At 41.1% G+C, this 14,795-nt stretch overlaps 1 protein-coding gene across 1 annotated transcript in view; it reads left to right on the forward strand.

Moving 5' to 3' along the window:
- The window catches only part of endou (endonuclease, polyU-specific), a 75,240-nt gene that overhangs the window by 32,828 nt on the left and 27,617 nt on the right, over positions 1-14,795 (forward strand). Inside the window, exon 4 of the mRNA XM_048615384.1 lies at positions 6,943-7,145. Within this exon, the coding sequence (XP_048471341.1) occupies positions 6,943-7,145 (203 nt within the window). The remainder of the gene's footprint in view (positions 1-6,942; positions 7,146-14,795) is intronic.

A 14,795-nucleotide genomic window follows, 5' to 3' on the forward strand; every position in this document is an offset into this window, starting at 1 on the left:
CTCTGCAATAATTCCTGAGAATGGTGACCCCATAGGTGTGCCATTAATCTGTTTGTATACTTGACCATTAAAACGTGAAGTGTGTGGTGAGGCATAGGACCAGTAGCCTGAGTAGGTTGTCCTTGCTGATGAAGCTGTCAGTCAGTGTTCCTGCTTCCTCTAATAATGTGGCCAAAGTTTCTTTGGCTAATGGGATGTCAGTGGACGTGAATAACACTGTAATGTCAAAGGATATCATAATCTTGTCGTCATTGATTTTGATGTTCTTAAGGTTATTAAGCAATTTCCCAGTTGAATGGATGGAGCGGGGTAATCTGTCGACCAGGTGTTTTAGTCTTTGTTTAGGTCCTTAGCCAGCTTGTATGCAGGTGTGCCCAATAGCGAGACATTGGTCTGGTTTGTGTACTTTGCTGAGTCCATAGAAGCCAGGGGTGTTCGAGCCTTTTGGTTTCATTTTTATGTAGTCTGTCTTGGTTATTTGTCCTGCATTAGACCACTTATAGAAACCAAGAAAGCTGTCCTAATATGCGAACTAAACTATAACCACAGAGATGTGAACAGAACAGACTTCATGGCCACTCTGGAAGCTAAACTAAAAAACAATGGACTCACGGATGAAACTCAACAGGCCATCCGACAGACTGTAATCCCTGCATTGAACCAAAGGAATGATTGGGAAACCCTAAATGCATCACAGAAAAGCACTCGAAGGACTCAAGAAAGACAGGAACATCATAATCTTACCAGCAGACGCATGACCGTCATTACGAACAAACCAGACTACATTGAAAAAGCATAGGCACTGCTTGCAGATATAGACACTTACCAACAGGTGGAGATAGACCCAACATCGCAACTAGGAAATAGGATCACCGAAACATTGAAGAGACTAAAGAATGCAGACACTTACAAGCGCCAAAGACCCCATACCCATGACATGCAGGACCAACGTAGTGTACAAAATACTGTGCAAGTACTGCCAAAAACACTACATCGGCCACACAGGAAGGAAACTAGCCATCAGGATACACAAATGTCAGGTAGCAACAAAACAATGAACTTTCCCTCATTTCAGTACACTCGGACAACGAAGGCCATCAATTTAAATGGGACAATGTGTCTATCCTAGCTGAAGCCAACCATAGATATGCACTGGAATTCCTAGACATCTGGTTCTCCACACATAATGCAATCAATAAATGTGTGGAATTAGACTCCACATACAAACTCTTGCAAAAAAAGACCGAAATGACACAAAAAACCTCAGCAGACCAGATCATTTAAATACTATGCAGAATAGAACAACATCACTTCATCGGAGGCCGTACTGATGATGTTACCTAACATGATGATGAAATGTTTAAGGTATAACCAGCCAGCTCGGCAAGCAAGTCAACAACCTCACCCACAACCGGAGCTACAAATCTTTGCAAGAACATTAACCAATGAAGTACATATTGAAGTGAAGTTTGAGTGCATTCTGTGGAATATTCAAAAGCAAAAACCTGCAGATGCAGGAAATCTGGCATAGAAACAGAAAGTACTAGATCTGGCAACATCTGTGGAGAGAGAAATATTTTCAGTCCAGTATGGCACTTCTCCAGGGCTTAGCTTGGAACAAGTGCTTCATATTTTCAGATAAAGCAGTTTTACTTTTAATTTTTAATAAATATATATTTATTTTCTGATGTATTATTACTGTCAAGCTTTCGCTATCTTCCTGTTATGCCTTTATCTTCACTCAACTTCCTACACTGTTCGGTGTCCTGAATTTTTCTCTTCAGATATACAAAGTTCCCCTAATTTAACCATGACCTTCCATTCTTTGTTTAAAAAGCCTACCTGCAACTTCATTTTACATTCAGTACCAGGAAATTGATTCTTGCCCAAATTAATTGAGGTCTCTCCTGGCAGATCCCTCGCTGTATGATTTATTTATTGTTGTCACATGTAGCTAAGTACAGTGAAAAATTTTGTTTTGTGAGCAGTACAGGCAGATCATAAAATATAAGGATATACAGATCATAGGGTTCTTAGACAGAGTGAGGCATACAAGGTTACAGCTGCACAGGAGGTGCACAAAGCAAGATCAACATTAGATTTGAAATTAGAGAGGTCCATTCAGCGGTCTAATAACAGCAGGGAAGAAGCTGTTCTTAAACCTGTTGGTGCAGGTTTTCAAGTTTCTGTATCTTCTGCCTGATGGAAGAGATTGAAAGAAAGTATTACCAAGGTGGGAGTTTCTTTGATGTTGATCATAATCCATTTTCACTCAGTAGTCAGTGCCAGTGTCCCATGAATCAAACCCTTATCTGACTACGCATCTCACTGATCTCCTTATATCAGTTTGCATGTGGCTCGGTTATCAATCCAAACCTTTGTGCAGCTCTCTGCTCCCCTTTCTATTCGTCTCCAATGAGGTGAAACATCCTCTCAATATTGATCTTGTTAAGTCCTCCCAATATCTTTTATTCGGTCAATAAGACTCATTCTTCTGAACCGCAGTTGGTGTATTCCTAATGTGTCCTACCTTTCTTAAAATAAGCCCTTCAACCCAGGAATGAATTGAGTGAACCTTCTTAAACTGCTTCTTAGGAAATAATATTTCAAGGAAGGAGACCAAAACTACACACTATTCCAGATGTCATCTCATCAAATTCCTTTGCACTTGCAGTAAATCTTCCTGACTTTTATATTCCATTCCCTTGCAATAAATGATAGCGCTCTATTTGTCTTCCTAATCTCTTTCTCACCTGCACACTGCATACACTAGCCTCTTGTGATTCATGTGCCAGGGCACCCAAATCCCCCTCAGAGTTTTGAAAACTCTCTGCTTTCCTGTCCTTCTTGCCAAAGTGGACACAACACCTCATCCTTACATCTGCCAAATGTTTTACCCACTCTCCTAACCTACTTACATAAGACCTTAAGATGTCAGAGAAAAAGTAGGCCATTCAGCCCATCTAGTCTATTCCATCATTCAATGAGATCACAACTGATCTGATAATCCTCCACTCCACTTCCCTGCCTTTTTACCCCCATATTCCTTGATTTCTTTAGTGATTTAAAATCTGCCTCTCTCAGCCTTATGCTTAATCATCCAGCCTCAATGGCTCTCTGAGGTGAAGAAACCCATAGATTCATTACCCTCTGAGATAATAAATTCCTCACGTCTTTCTTAAATGTGCAACCCTCATTATTCTGAAATTATGCCTTCTGGTTATAGACTTTGTCACAAGGTGAAAAGAACCTTTCCACATCTACCTTGTCAAATTCTGTAAGAAATGTGTATGTTTCAATAAGATTGTTTCATCTTTTTGTTGATTCTCCATCTCCTGTGACCTAACTCTTAAAGAACTTGCTTTTCTGCCTATATTGGTGTCATCAGCAAACTTAGCTACTGTGCACCAAGTCATTGATGTAGATTGTAAACAGTTGAGGACCCAGCATTGATCTCTCTGGCACTCCACTAGTTACATCTTACCAATGCCAAAAAATACCCATTTATTATTGCTCTATGCTTTCAGTTAGCTAACCAATCCTCTAACCATGTTAACATATTATTCCAGCACCATGAGTATCATCACTGCATTTTCTACATTCAATCAAATACTTCTTGGAAATTGAAGTATGATAAGCTTACTTGTTACTTTCTTTTAAAAATACTCTTAATAACTTAGTAAAATACAATTTCCTTTTCGCAAAACTGTTTTAACTGATCACATGAGGATTTCCTAAGTAACCTGCTAAAACTTCCTTAATAATGGATTCTAGCAATTTCCTCGTGATAGATATTAGACTAATTGGACTACAGTTTCCAGCTTTCTGTCTCCTTTCTTTCTTGCATAAAGATGTTACATTTGTTATTTCCCAATTTGCTGTAACCATCTAGAATCAAAGGAATTTTCAAACCAATGCATCCACTGTTGTTGCAGCCATATTTCAAGTCCCTAGGATAGAACCAGAGAAAAGTTATGACACAGAGAGAGGCAATTCTGCCCATTGTGTTTGTACCAGCCAAAAGAAGAGAAAAATGAAATTGGACCCTTGTTTTTCATCCTACATTCCAGACCCGGTCCATAGCCATACATGTATAGAGTCAATTTCCTTTTAAAAGCATTGAGGATTTTTGCCTCCACTACCAAATTGGACAGCAAATTCCAGATACCTGGTTTCCTTTGGACGACATTGTTTTTCCTCATACCTTGTAATTTAGGTGGATCGAACATGGGAAATGTAGGGTTCTAGAGATAGGGTAGGAGGGTGAGTCTGGGTGGATGCTCCTCAGAAGGGCAGTGTGGACTTGATGGGCTGAATGGCCAACATTTGACTCCAGACCCTCAGCAGTATGGTTGGCTATTAGCTGCCCTCTTGGCAATTAGGGATGAGCAATAAATGCTGGCATAGCTAATGACGCCATCATCCTCTGAATGATTAAAAAATACAGTTCTAGCATTCACGGGATGAAGGCCTTGCTAGCTAGGCCAGCATTTATTGCCCACCCCTAACTGGCTGGAGGGCAGTTAATAGCCAACCACATTGCTGTGGGCCTGGACTCACATGTAGGCCAGACCAGGTAAGGATGGCAGTTTTCTTCCATAAAAGTGAACCAGATGGGTTTTTCCAACAATCAACAATGGATTCACAGTCATCATTAGATTCTTAATTCCGGGTATTTGTTGAATTTAAATTCCACCATCTGCCGTGGCGGTATTCAAACCTGGGTCCCCAGAAATGTTATCCGGGTCGCTGGATTAACAGTCCAACGATAATACCAGTAGGCCATCACCTCCCTATTTAAGTCTAAGTCATCAATATGTACAACAAACAGCAAGGGACCTAACACTAAGCCCTGTTGAACAACCTTGGAATCCACTTTCTATTCTCAAAAACATCCATCAACCTTTTGTTTCCTGTCGCTAAGCCAATTTAGGAGCTAACTCATGACATTCCCTCTAAGACACGACATTTATATTTTCTGACCAGTCTGCTGTGTGGAGCCTTCTTCAAATGCCTTTACTAAAATCAATTTAGTGAAAATCAACTACACTTACCCTCAATAACCCTTGTTGTGAATTCCTCAAAAAATTCAAATAATAAGACTTAATCGTCCCTAAGCAAAACCATACAATTGCTTATCATAGAATCCCTACAGAGTGGAAGCAGGCCAAAAAGTCCACACCGACCCTCTGAACAGCATCCCAACCAGACCCAACCCCCTGTCCTATCCCTGCATTTCCCATGGCTAATCCAGCTAGCCTGCACATCTTTGTACTGTGGGAGGAAACTGGAGCAAATCCACACAGACACAGGGAGAACATGCAAACTCTGCACAGACATTCACCCAAGGGTGGAATTGACCCTGGATCCCTGATGCTCTCCAAACCACCGAGCCACCATGCCACCCATGCTTATTTTTCAAACTGACAGTTTATCCTGTCTCTCAATTGATTCTAATAATTTGCCCACTACCAAGTCAGACTAAATGGCACATTACTATTTGGCCTATCCCTAGCAACCTTTTCAAATAATGGTAGAGCCCTCACAATCTTCCAATTCAGAGACCTTGCCTATATCGAGTGATAATTGGAAAATGATTTCCAGTACATATGCTATTTCGTATTGTTTTTCTGTTAACAGCCTGGGATACACTAGCTTTAGCCATTGTGAATTATTTTCAAAGTTTTAAATATGACATGCCTTTAATGGGCATGACACACTTAAAATACAATATGAGAGGGAAAGTAAAGATGAAAATAAAACTGGCAAAAAGAAAGTATGAGCACGAGTCAATTAAACTGAAGTTCAAAAATCTTTTTAGCAGCAAATAAATAGGCAGGTATGTTAAAGGGGATCGGTTGTCTGGATGGCTAGTTTGCTATGCAGAGTGGTGCCACTGCACTGGATCAGTTCCCACACTACCAGAGTTACAATGACGGACTCTCCTTCTCACCCGCTCCCCTCTTCCAAGGCGTGATGACCCTCAGGTTAAATCAGTTGTATCTATTTTATTGAGAGAGCAGCCCAATGGTCTGCTAGAACTATAACAACATTATCTTTAGTAAGTAGGTAATAAGACATGCAGTGAGCTCTATTACAGACAAACAGTGTTATATATGCATATATTTATATATATTCAGAGGTGCAGGATAAAGCTGCAATAATCAATGACTATTAGTTAGAGTTATACCGCATGGAAACAGACATTTTGGTCTGACTCATCCATGCCAACCAGGTTTCCCAAATTAAACTAGTCCTATTTACCTGCATTTGATTCACATGCCTTTAAACCTTTCCTATTTGTACCTATCCAAATATCTTTTAAATGTTGTAACTCTACCTGCATCTACCACTTCCTCTGGCAGTTCACTAGTTTACTAGAAAGAGAACTCTGATGAAATATCATAGTGGAAAAGTAGAGAGAATAAATGGAGTTAAAGTTGATCAGCAGTATGTACTGGAAAGACTGGCTGTGGATGGTGTAAGTAAGTCACCTGGTACAGATATATGCATCCCAGTTTCTAAAGGAAATTGGAGTGGAGATCATTCAGTGGCATTACCACTATGCCACTGCGTCCAAGAGAAAACCCCCTTTAAAGAAGCAACAGAGACGTGAGAAAATAAATTTTCATGCAGTGAGTGTTTAGAAGCTGAGAGTGCGGGATAGAGTAAGGTCAATAGAATTTTTCAAAAGAGAATGAACGGGGCTAAAGGGAGAAATTGGGGGAATGTCACTAGGTAAATTTATCCTTCACAAAGCCATCAGAGACACAGTGGAGCAAGTGGCCTCCATCATGTTGTAAGGACTCTATAATCAGCAAAGGACAAGTAAGATGAAGTTACCGCTGCAAAAATGAGCATCCTAAACAGAGAAAACAACAAAACCATCTAATACAGCACACAGCAAGTTCTCACAAACCCCATTCCTAATTTCACATTTAGGCTTTTTGCTTATGTGAATGAAGAGGTTCTGTTCTCAAGGCCAACTTTTGCTAAGTTCATCGCACTCTTAAACAACTACAACCGAATGACTGGCATCGCAGAGGAGTTCACAGTGGAACAGCTTGCAGAACAAGACATGTTCATCACAGAGATTATGAAGAGCTCCATCATGGACAAGCTGTACCAGATCTTCCGGTCAAAGAGTAAGTGTTGAATCTTATATTATTTTGGTTAAGTGCAAGCTGCATTGCATTTTTTTAAAGCTTTATCTCTGTGAGGCCAAGCAAGTCTTCTTGCCTTATTGCTCTAGTACCATTAATTAGCTATCCTGTCCATACGACTTCCCGCATGTCCAGTTCTAGCCCCATCTTACCACATGCTATTCCCAAAAAACTCATAGCTCTGCTGAAAGACCAGCATCTTTTGTACCACTGCCATTTCTAAAAACCCGATGTTCAGTTGGAAAAGCACTGTCATTCCAGAGCTGCCCTGCACAGTTCCTGACATTTGACTTGGACATGACAAATGGGGGATTTTGAGGGCCTGTTGTGGAAGTAGGGACCTAGATCTCCTGCAGGACTGGGTGGTGCACAGAAAGACATCCGGGATTGGCAGTGATATCAGACCCTGTCAGTCTGAACAGAGGTTGCCACCCAGCTCAGTGCCATCTCATCTGTCTGGAGAAATGCCCAGCATTAAAGGAAGATGATCAGTGATCTGCTCCAACTCCATCACAATCACTATCTCTGCCACTGTAACTCTCTCCCATTAAGGTTCATGCTGTACTGCTCTGACTGTTGCCTGCAATATTTTCCATCACTCGCTCTCATTACTCCTTCAACCTCCAATAGCAGCAACTCTACATGCCTACTCACTCACTCAGGACACCTCTATACCTTCACTGAAAGTAACAGCTGTGTCACCTATTTTCATCTCCATTAATACCGGTGTCTTTCATTCAAGGACGAAAACAGTGCACAATAGGGCAGAAAATATCAAGACAGATAGCAGACTGCCTGACATTTGGCTCATCAGTAGAAACTCCTGACTCTGACTGCCCTAAATGGCTGACTGACTGTGCCCAAGACCCTGATCTGGTATTGGAGGCTGCCCTGAACTCATTGTGCCAGTGTCCCCTGAGCACAGGCTATGCCCCTTGACTTTGCATGAGAGTTGCTGACAACCATGACAAACTTCCTAGCTTTGTATCTATGCTAAATGTCAAGGCAAGACAGAAGTAATAAACACCTGCTAATTCTGGCTTAGGGGGCAAAGCTGAAAAAGGCAAGACAGTGCATGAAGCAGAGATACTGTAAGCATCCTGGTAGGCTCAGAGTGAGTGAGTACTAAGACAGCAAGCAAACGGCCTGAAAATAGAAGTTTAGTTCATGAGCTGATTATCTGTTAGTGCAGTTTTCTTGCAGCAGTATCACAATGTCAGTTGCTGCTACAGCCCGAGGTGCAGCATTGATTTGCAGGAAAATACTCTATATGGATTGGTGATATGTCATAAAGATTCTTAAAGGCTGGAACATCAGATGTCAATATCCAATGGCGTGGGGTATTTGTGGCTAATTCCCTGAAATATTGGTGGCAGGTGCCCATAAGGAGTTCCTCTCAGTCAGCAGTGAACTAAGTTGCCAGGTGCCCAGTCTGACTTCCACGTCAAGAATTCAGTGTCTAGCTTGTTTGGCATGTTGACCATGAGACGATAAGATGTGGGAATGGAAATAAACTTTTCAGCCAATCGCATCTACTCAACTGAACTTTCCTGCCTTTTCCCCATAACCTTTTCATTCCCTTGCTGGTTAAAAATTTGTTCAACTCGGCCTTGAATATACTTAACAACCCAAACTGAACAGGCCTCTGCAATAAAGAATTCCACAGATTCATTGCCTCGGAGAAGAAATTCCTCCTCATCTCTGTCTTAAATGTGCAATCCCCAATTCTGAAATTATGCACTGTGATCCTAGACTCTCCCATAGTTGGAAACAACCTCCTAGCATCTAACATGTAAAGTTTTCTCAGAAGATATATGTTTCAATAAGGTTGCCTCTCATTCTTCTAAGTTCCAATGAATACAGACCTCACCTACTCAACCACTACCCATAAGACAGTCCAGTATCAGTCTCATGAATCTTCTTTGGACTGCCTCCAAAACCATTATATCTTTCCTTAGATATGGTTCATAGTATTCCAGCTATGGTCAAACTTTGTATAGGCTTTGTATGGTTTAGCAAAGCCTCCCTATTTTTAAACACCATTCCTTTTGAAACAAAGGCTGACATTCCATTTGATTTCCCTATTACCCACTGAACGTGGATGCTAGCTTTTTGTGATTCATGCAGAATGACTCCAAAATCCCTCTGTTCTGCAGCTTTCTGAAGTTTGTCTCCATTTAAATAATTTTCACCTCCTCTATTCTTCCTGCCAAACTGCATAAATTCATGCTTCCCTACATTTTATTCTATCTGCCAAGCTTTTGCCCATTTGCTTCGCCTTTGGTAAGAAAGGAAGCTGAATATTAATGATATGAGTTGTGGTGTTAATTAGAGGTTTAACAAGCTATTATCATTTTTAATTGGCAATTCGCCACCGCTCAGTAAGAAACTCACTTTGCCCCCTCACTAGATGCGAAGATGCTCCAAATGTTAAGATAGGTTTCAGTGGACTTCTCCTCCAATTCTGCCACAAATCTCACCATAGCCCACATCACTCAGGGCTCAATAAGATCCCACCCTGTGTACTCTGTAAGCTCCTGTTCTTCAACTGTTGGTCTGTCTGCATTTCACCATCCAGAATATGGTGTATGAAACAGATAGTTTAAATTTAACACACCTTCTGACAGCACTTTTTTCCAGTGGCACAGTGACATGTTCTTACTATACTAGTTGTCCTCAACCAGAGTGTTAGCAGAGCAACTATGGCACGCATTCCAGAAGGAAAGCTTCAGCCCAAGACTCCACTCCAGCACTGCCCTAGACATATGCACCAGCCTACAATCAGGATACTTGGTATACATTGGTACAACAGTGAGGAGGAAAGAAAGTTGACTCAAGAGGACATACATGGATGGGTGTAGTAGGTGGACACATGGCTGATGAAATTCAATGCAGAGAAATATGAAATGATATGTTTTAGTAGGCAGACTTTTTCCAATGGAATGTAGGAGGTTGAGAGGCCACCTGATAGCGGTTAATAAAATAAAGAGAGGTATAAATAGAATTGATGGTAGTTGTCTTTTTCTTAAGATGGGGTTTTAAAGACTAGGTGACAGACTAAGGTGAGAGGAGAGAGATTTAAAAAAGACATGAGGCTTTGTTTTTTACACAGTGTGGTTCACAATTAGAATGAACTTCCAGAGGAAGTGGTGGACGCAGGTACAATTACAACATTTAAAAGACATTTGGATGGATACATGAATAGGAGGGATATGGGCCAGGAGCAGGCAGATAGGACTAGTTTAGTTTAGGATTATGTTCAGCATGGACTGGTTGGACAGTAGGGTCGGTTTCCTTGCTGTATGATCTATGACTTTATCTAAATAGTATGATTTTAAATAAATTTATACATAAGTGCTGTTGAAGATAGCAGGACAAGTTGAGAAAATGTCAGAAACAAACAGGATTCTGAGCTATTGCAAAGGCAAGGAATTTAACTTAAACCTTTACAGATTGCTGGTTAGCTGCAAAATTGAGAGCAAATCAGATAAAGCACATTAAGAAAGAATGTCAAGGTTTCAAAATCATGTTATCATAGAATGCATTCAGCATGGAGCAAGACAATTCTGACCATGCCAGCTCCCTGCAAGAAGCGATAGAGGTACAATTACTTAGGAACACAAAAGATAGGAACAGGAGTAGGCCATTTGATGTTTCAAGCTTGTTCCACCATTCATTATAATCTTGGCTAATTACTCCAATCCCATCCTCTCTGCATACACCTTGATCCCTTTAGCCACGAAGTTATATCTATCTTTTTCTTACAAGCACATGTTTTGACCTCAACCACTTCGTGGGAGTGAATTCCACAGGGTCACCACTCTCTAGGTGAAGAAATTTCAGCTGTTCTCAGTCCTACAACGTTACCTCTTATCCTTAAACTAAGACTCTGGTTCTGGATAACCCTCATCAGAAACATCCTCTCTGCATCTAACCTGTCTAGACCTCTTAGAATTTATATATTTCTATGAGACCCACCACCCCCAACCTGACTCATTCATCTAAACTCCAGTGAATACAATCCTAACTCAACCTGCCCTCATATTGTCAGTCCTGCCATCCCAGGAATCAATTTGGCAAACCTTTGCTGCACTCCTTCTACAGCAAGAATATCCTTTCTCTGCTAAAGACGCCAAAACTGTATGCAATATTCCTGGTTTGGCCTCACCAATGCTCTGTATAAGTGCAGCTAGATATCCTTTTCCCTGTATTTGAGTCTTTGTTAATTTCTTCAAATATTTCACTGTCCTCCACTTTGTCTACCCATATATCATTCTTTTCCATTGTGAAGACCAACACAAAATATTTATTGAAGACTTCAGGAATTCTGTACACATTACCTTAATGATCCCTAATGGGCCTTCATCTTTCTCTAATTATTATCTTGCATTTACATGTATTTTTTTTAAAAAGCCTTAAGTTTTTCATTTATTCTACCTACCAGTGCTTTCTAATACACTCTCTTAGCCTTCCTAATTTTCATTTTAAGGTTCCCCCCACCGCACTTCCTTTACTGTTCTAGGGACCATGTTGTCTTGTGCCTTCAGTATCTTCCATAAGCTTTTTTTGCCTTAATCATACCCATTAAGTCCCTTTCACTCAAGATGAAAAATATGGTGCTTGATTTGCTCCAGCCAGAGGCACTTTCTATGCACATTGCTCCTGGCAGTCTGGATGCCATTTAGGATATCTCATAATGTGTAAAACATGGCCTTAGCTCCCTACACGTACCGCAGCCAAATAAAATATGGACCCTAGCTTTTATTTTACCCTTACACCTACTTAAGCATAGACAAGAAAATTTTGTACTTGGTTATGTCAGACAACAACCTACAATCCCTCTATCAAGTGAAGAAATTTAATTAATAAACTAATTTGATACTTAATCTGGTCCACAGGGTCAAGTTCTAAATTGGGGAAAGGGGAATTTTGATGGAATTATACAGGACCTTGTAGAGGTTAATTAGTAGTTTGTTCGTAGGCAAAGGAACTTCTGGCAAGTGGGAAGCCTTTAAAAGGTGTGATAGCTAGAGTTCAACGTCTATATGTTCCTGTGAGGGTGAAAGGCAAAGTTGGCAGGAATAGGGAACCCTGCATGACAATTGATATTGAGGCTTTCACCAGAATAAAGGAGGAGGCATGGCTCAAGTACAGGGAGCTGGGATCAAGGGAATCCCTGGAGGGGATACAGAAGTTTACTGAAGGAAATCAGGAGGGCACAAAGGGGGCACGAGATAGCTTTGGCTCAGAAGATTAACGTCAATCCAAAGAGATTATTTAATTATATTTAAGGAAAAAGAATAACTAGAGAAAGAACAGGATCCCTTAAGGACCAAAGTGAACATGTATGTGTGGAACTACAGGAGATGGATGAGGTCCTCAATGAATATTTCTCCTGTGTTTACTGGTAAGACCTGGGAAATTGGGCAAGTTAGTGGGAATATCGTGGGGACAGTCCATATCGCAGTAGAGGTGGTGTTGGAAGTATTAGAATGTATGAAGGTGGATAAATCTCCTTGTCCTGATCCGTTACATCCAAGAACATTGCAAGAGGCTTAAAAAATTGTGGGGTCCCGACTGACATATTTGCATCATTGTTAGCCACGGCTGAGTTCCTGAAAGACTGGAGGGTAGCAAATGTTGTACCTTATTCAGTAAGGGTTGTAAAGAAATAACCTGGGAATTATAGACCAGTAAGCTTAACATCTGTGGTAGGTAAGTTAATCGAGAAGATTCTGAGGGATAATATATACGTACATTTAGAAAGATGGGGCTTGATTAGGAGTAGTCCGCATGGTTTTAGCGTGTGAGATCATCCCTTACAAATTTATTAGAGTTCTTTGATGAGGTAACCAGGAAGGTTGATGAGGGCAGGGTGGTAGATGTAGCCTACATGGATTTTAGTAAGGCCTTTGATAAGGTTCCACGTGGTAGGCTGGAAGGTTAGATCACATGGAATCCAGGGAGAGCTGACAAATTGGATACACAGACAACAAGGTGCAGGGCTGGATGAACACAGCAGGCCAAGCAGCTCTGCTCCTATGACGCTGCTTGGCCTGCTGTGTTCATCCAGCCCTGCAAGCCTCTCTGCTCCTATGATGCTGCTTGGCCTGCTGTGTTCATCCAGCCCTGCAAGCCTCTCTGCTCCTATGATGCTGCTTGGCCTGCTGTGTTCATCCAGCCCTGCACCTTGTTGTCTCGGATTCTCCAGCATCTGCAGTTCCTACTATCTCAAATTGGATACACAATTGGCTTGGATGGTAGGAAGCAGAGAAGTAATAGTGGAAGGATGCTTGTTGGACTGGAGGCCTGTGACTTGTGATGTGCCTCAGGGGTTGATGCTGGACCCATTGTTGTTTGTTATCTGTATCAATGATTTGGATGAGAATGTACAAGGTATGATTAGTAAGTTTGTGGATGACACTAAAATAGCGGTATCATGGACAGTGAGGAAGGTTATCAGAAATTGCAGCAAAATCTTGATCAGCTGGGGAAGTGAACCAAGAAATGACAAATGGAGTTTAATTAGATGAGTGTGACGTGTTGCATTTTGGAAAGTTAAATCATGGTAGGGGTTTCATGGTGAATGGCAGGGCCTTAAGGAGTGTAGTGGAAGACAGGGACCTTGGAGTTCAGGTACACGGTTCTCTGAAAGTGGACTCACATGTAGACAGGGCAGTGAAGGTGGTGTTTGGCACATGGCCTTCATCAGCCAGGGCACTGAGTACAGAAATTGGCAAGTAATGTTGCAGTTGTACAGGATGTTGGTGAGGTCGCACTTGGAGAATTGAGTTCAGTTTTGGACACCTTGCTATAGGAAGGATATTATTAAACTGGAAAGAGTGCAGAAAAAAATTTACAAGGATGTTGCCAGGACTCAAGGGGCTGAGTTATAGGGAGAGGTTGGACAAGCTAGGACTTCTTTCTTTCGAGCGTAGGAGACTGAATGGGGGTTCTCATAGAAGTGTATAAGATCATGAGTGGCATGGATAGAGTGAATGCACTCAGTCTTTTTCCCAGGGTTGGGGAATTGAGGGCATCAGTTTAAGGTAAGAGGGGAAAGAATACATGGGAACCTGAGGGACAACTTTTTTTTAACACAGAGGGTGGTATGCATATGGAATGAACTGCCAGGGAAGTGGTTGAGACGGATACATTAACAACATTTAAGAGGCATTTGGACGAATACATGGATAGGAAAGGTTTAGAAGGATATGGGTCAATACAGGGAAATAGGGTTAGCATGGATAGACATTTTAGTCAGCATGGACCTGTTTGGGCTGAAGGGCCTGTCTCCATGTTGTAGGACTCTATGACTCTATGAATCACTAAGACTGCTGATAATCTTACAGCAATGTTTCTGTAATGAACACCAAGTCATATTCTCGAAGTTGAATTTGCAACTGTTGTTCATTCAGTTTGTTTGTTTATACTCTGCATGTTTATATAAAGAACTTTTAATTGGATTACACAGTCTAACCTGTACTTCTGCTTGAATGTTTGTTTTTGCTCATGTGTTACTTCTTTTTCTTTCCTGTATTGATCAGAGAGATTTCCGTTTAACAATATAGGATACTCCATATTCCAACACACGTCATCATCATCTTTGAACAATGAAAATAAAAGCAATAT

Source organism: Rhincodon typus, chromosome 32 (genome assembly GCF_021869965.1).
Source record: "Rhincodon typus isolate 14 chromosome 32, sRhiTyp1.1, whole genome shotgun sequence".
Lineage (NCBI taxonomy): Eukaryota > Metazoa > Chordata > Chondrichthyes > Orectolobiformes > Rhincodontidae > Rhincodon > Rhincodon typus.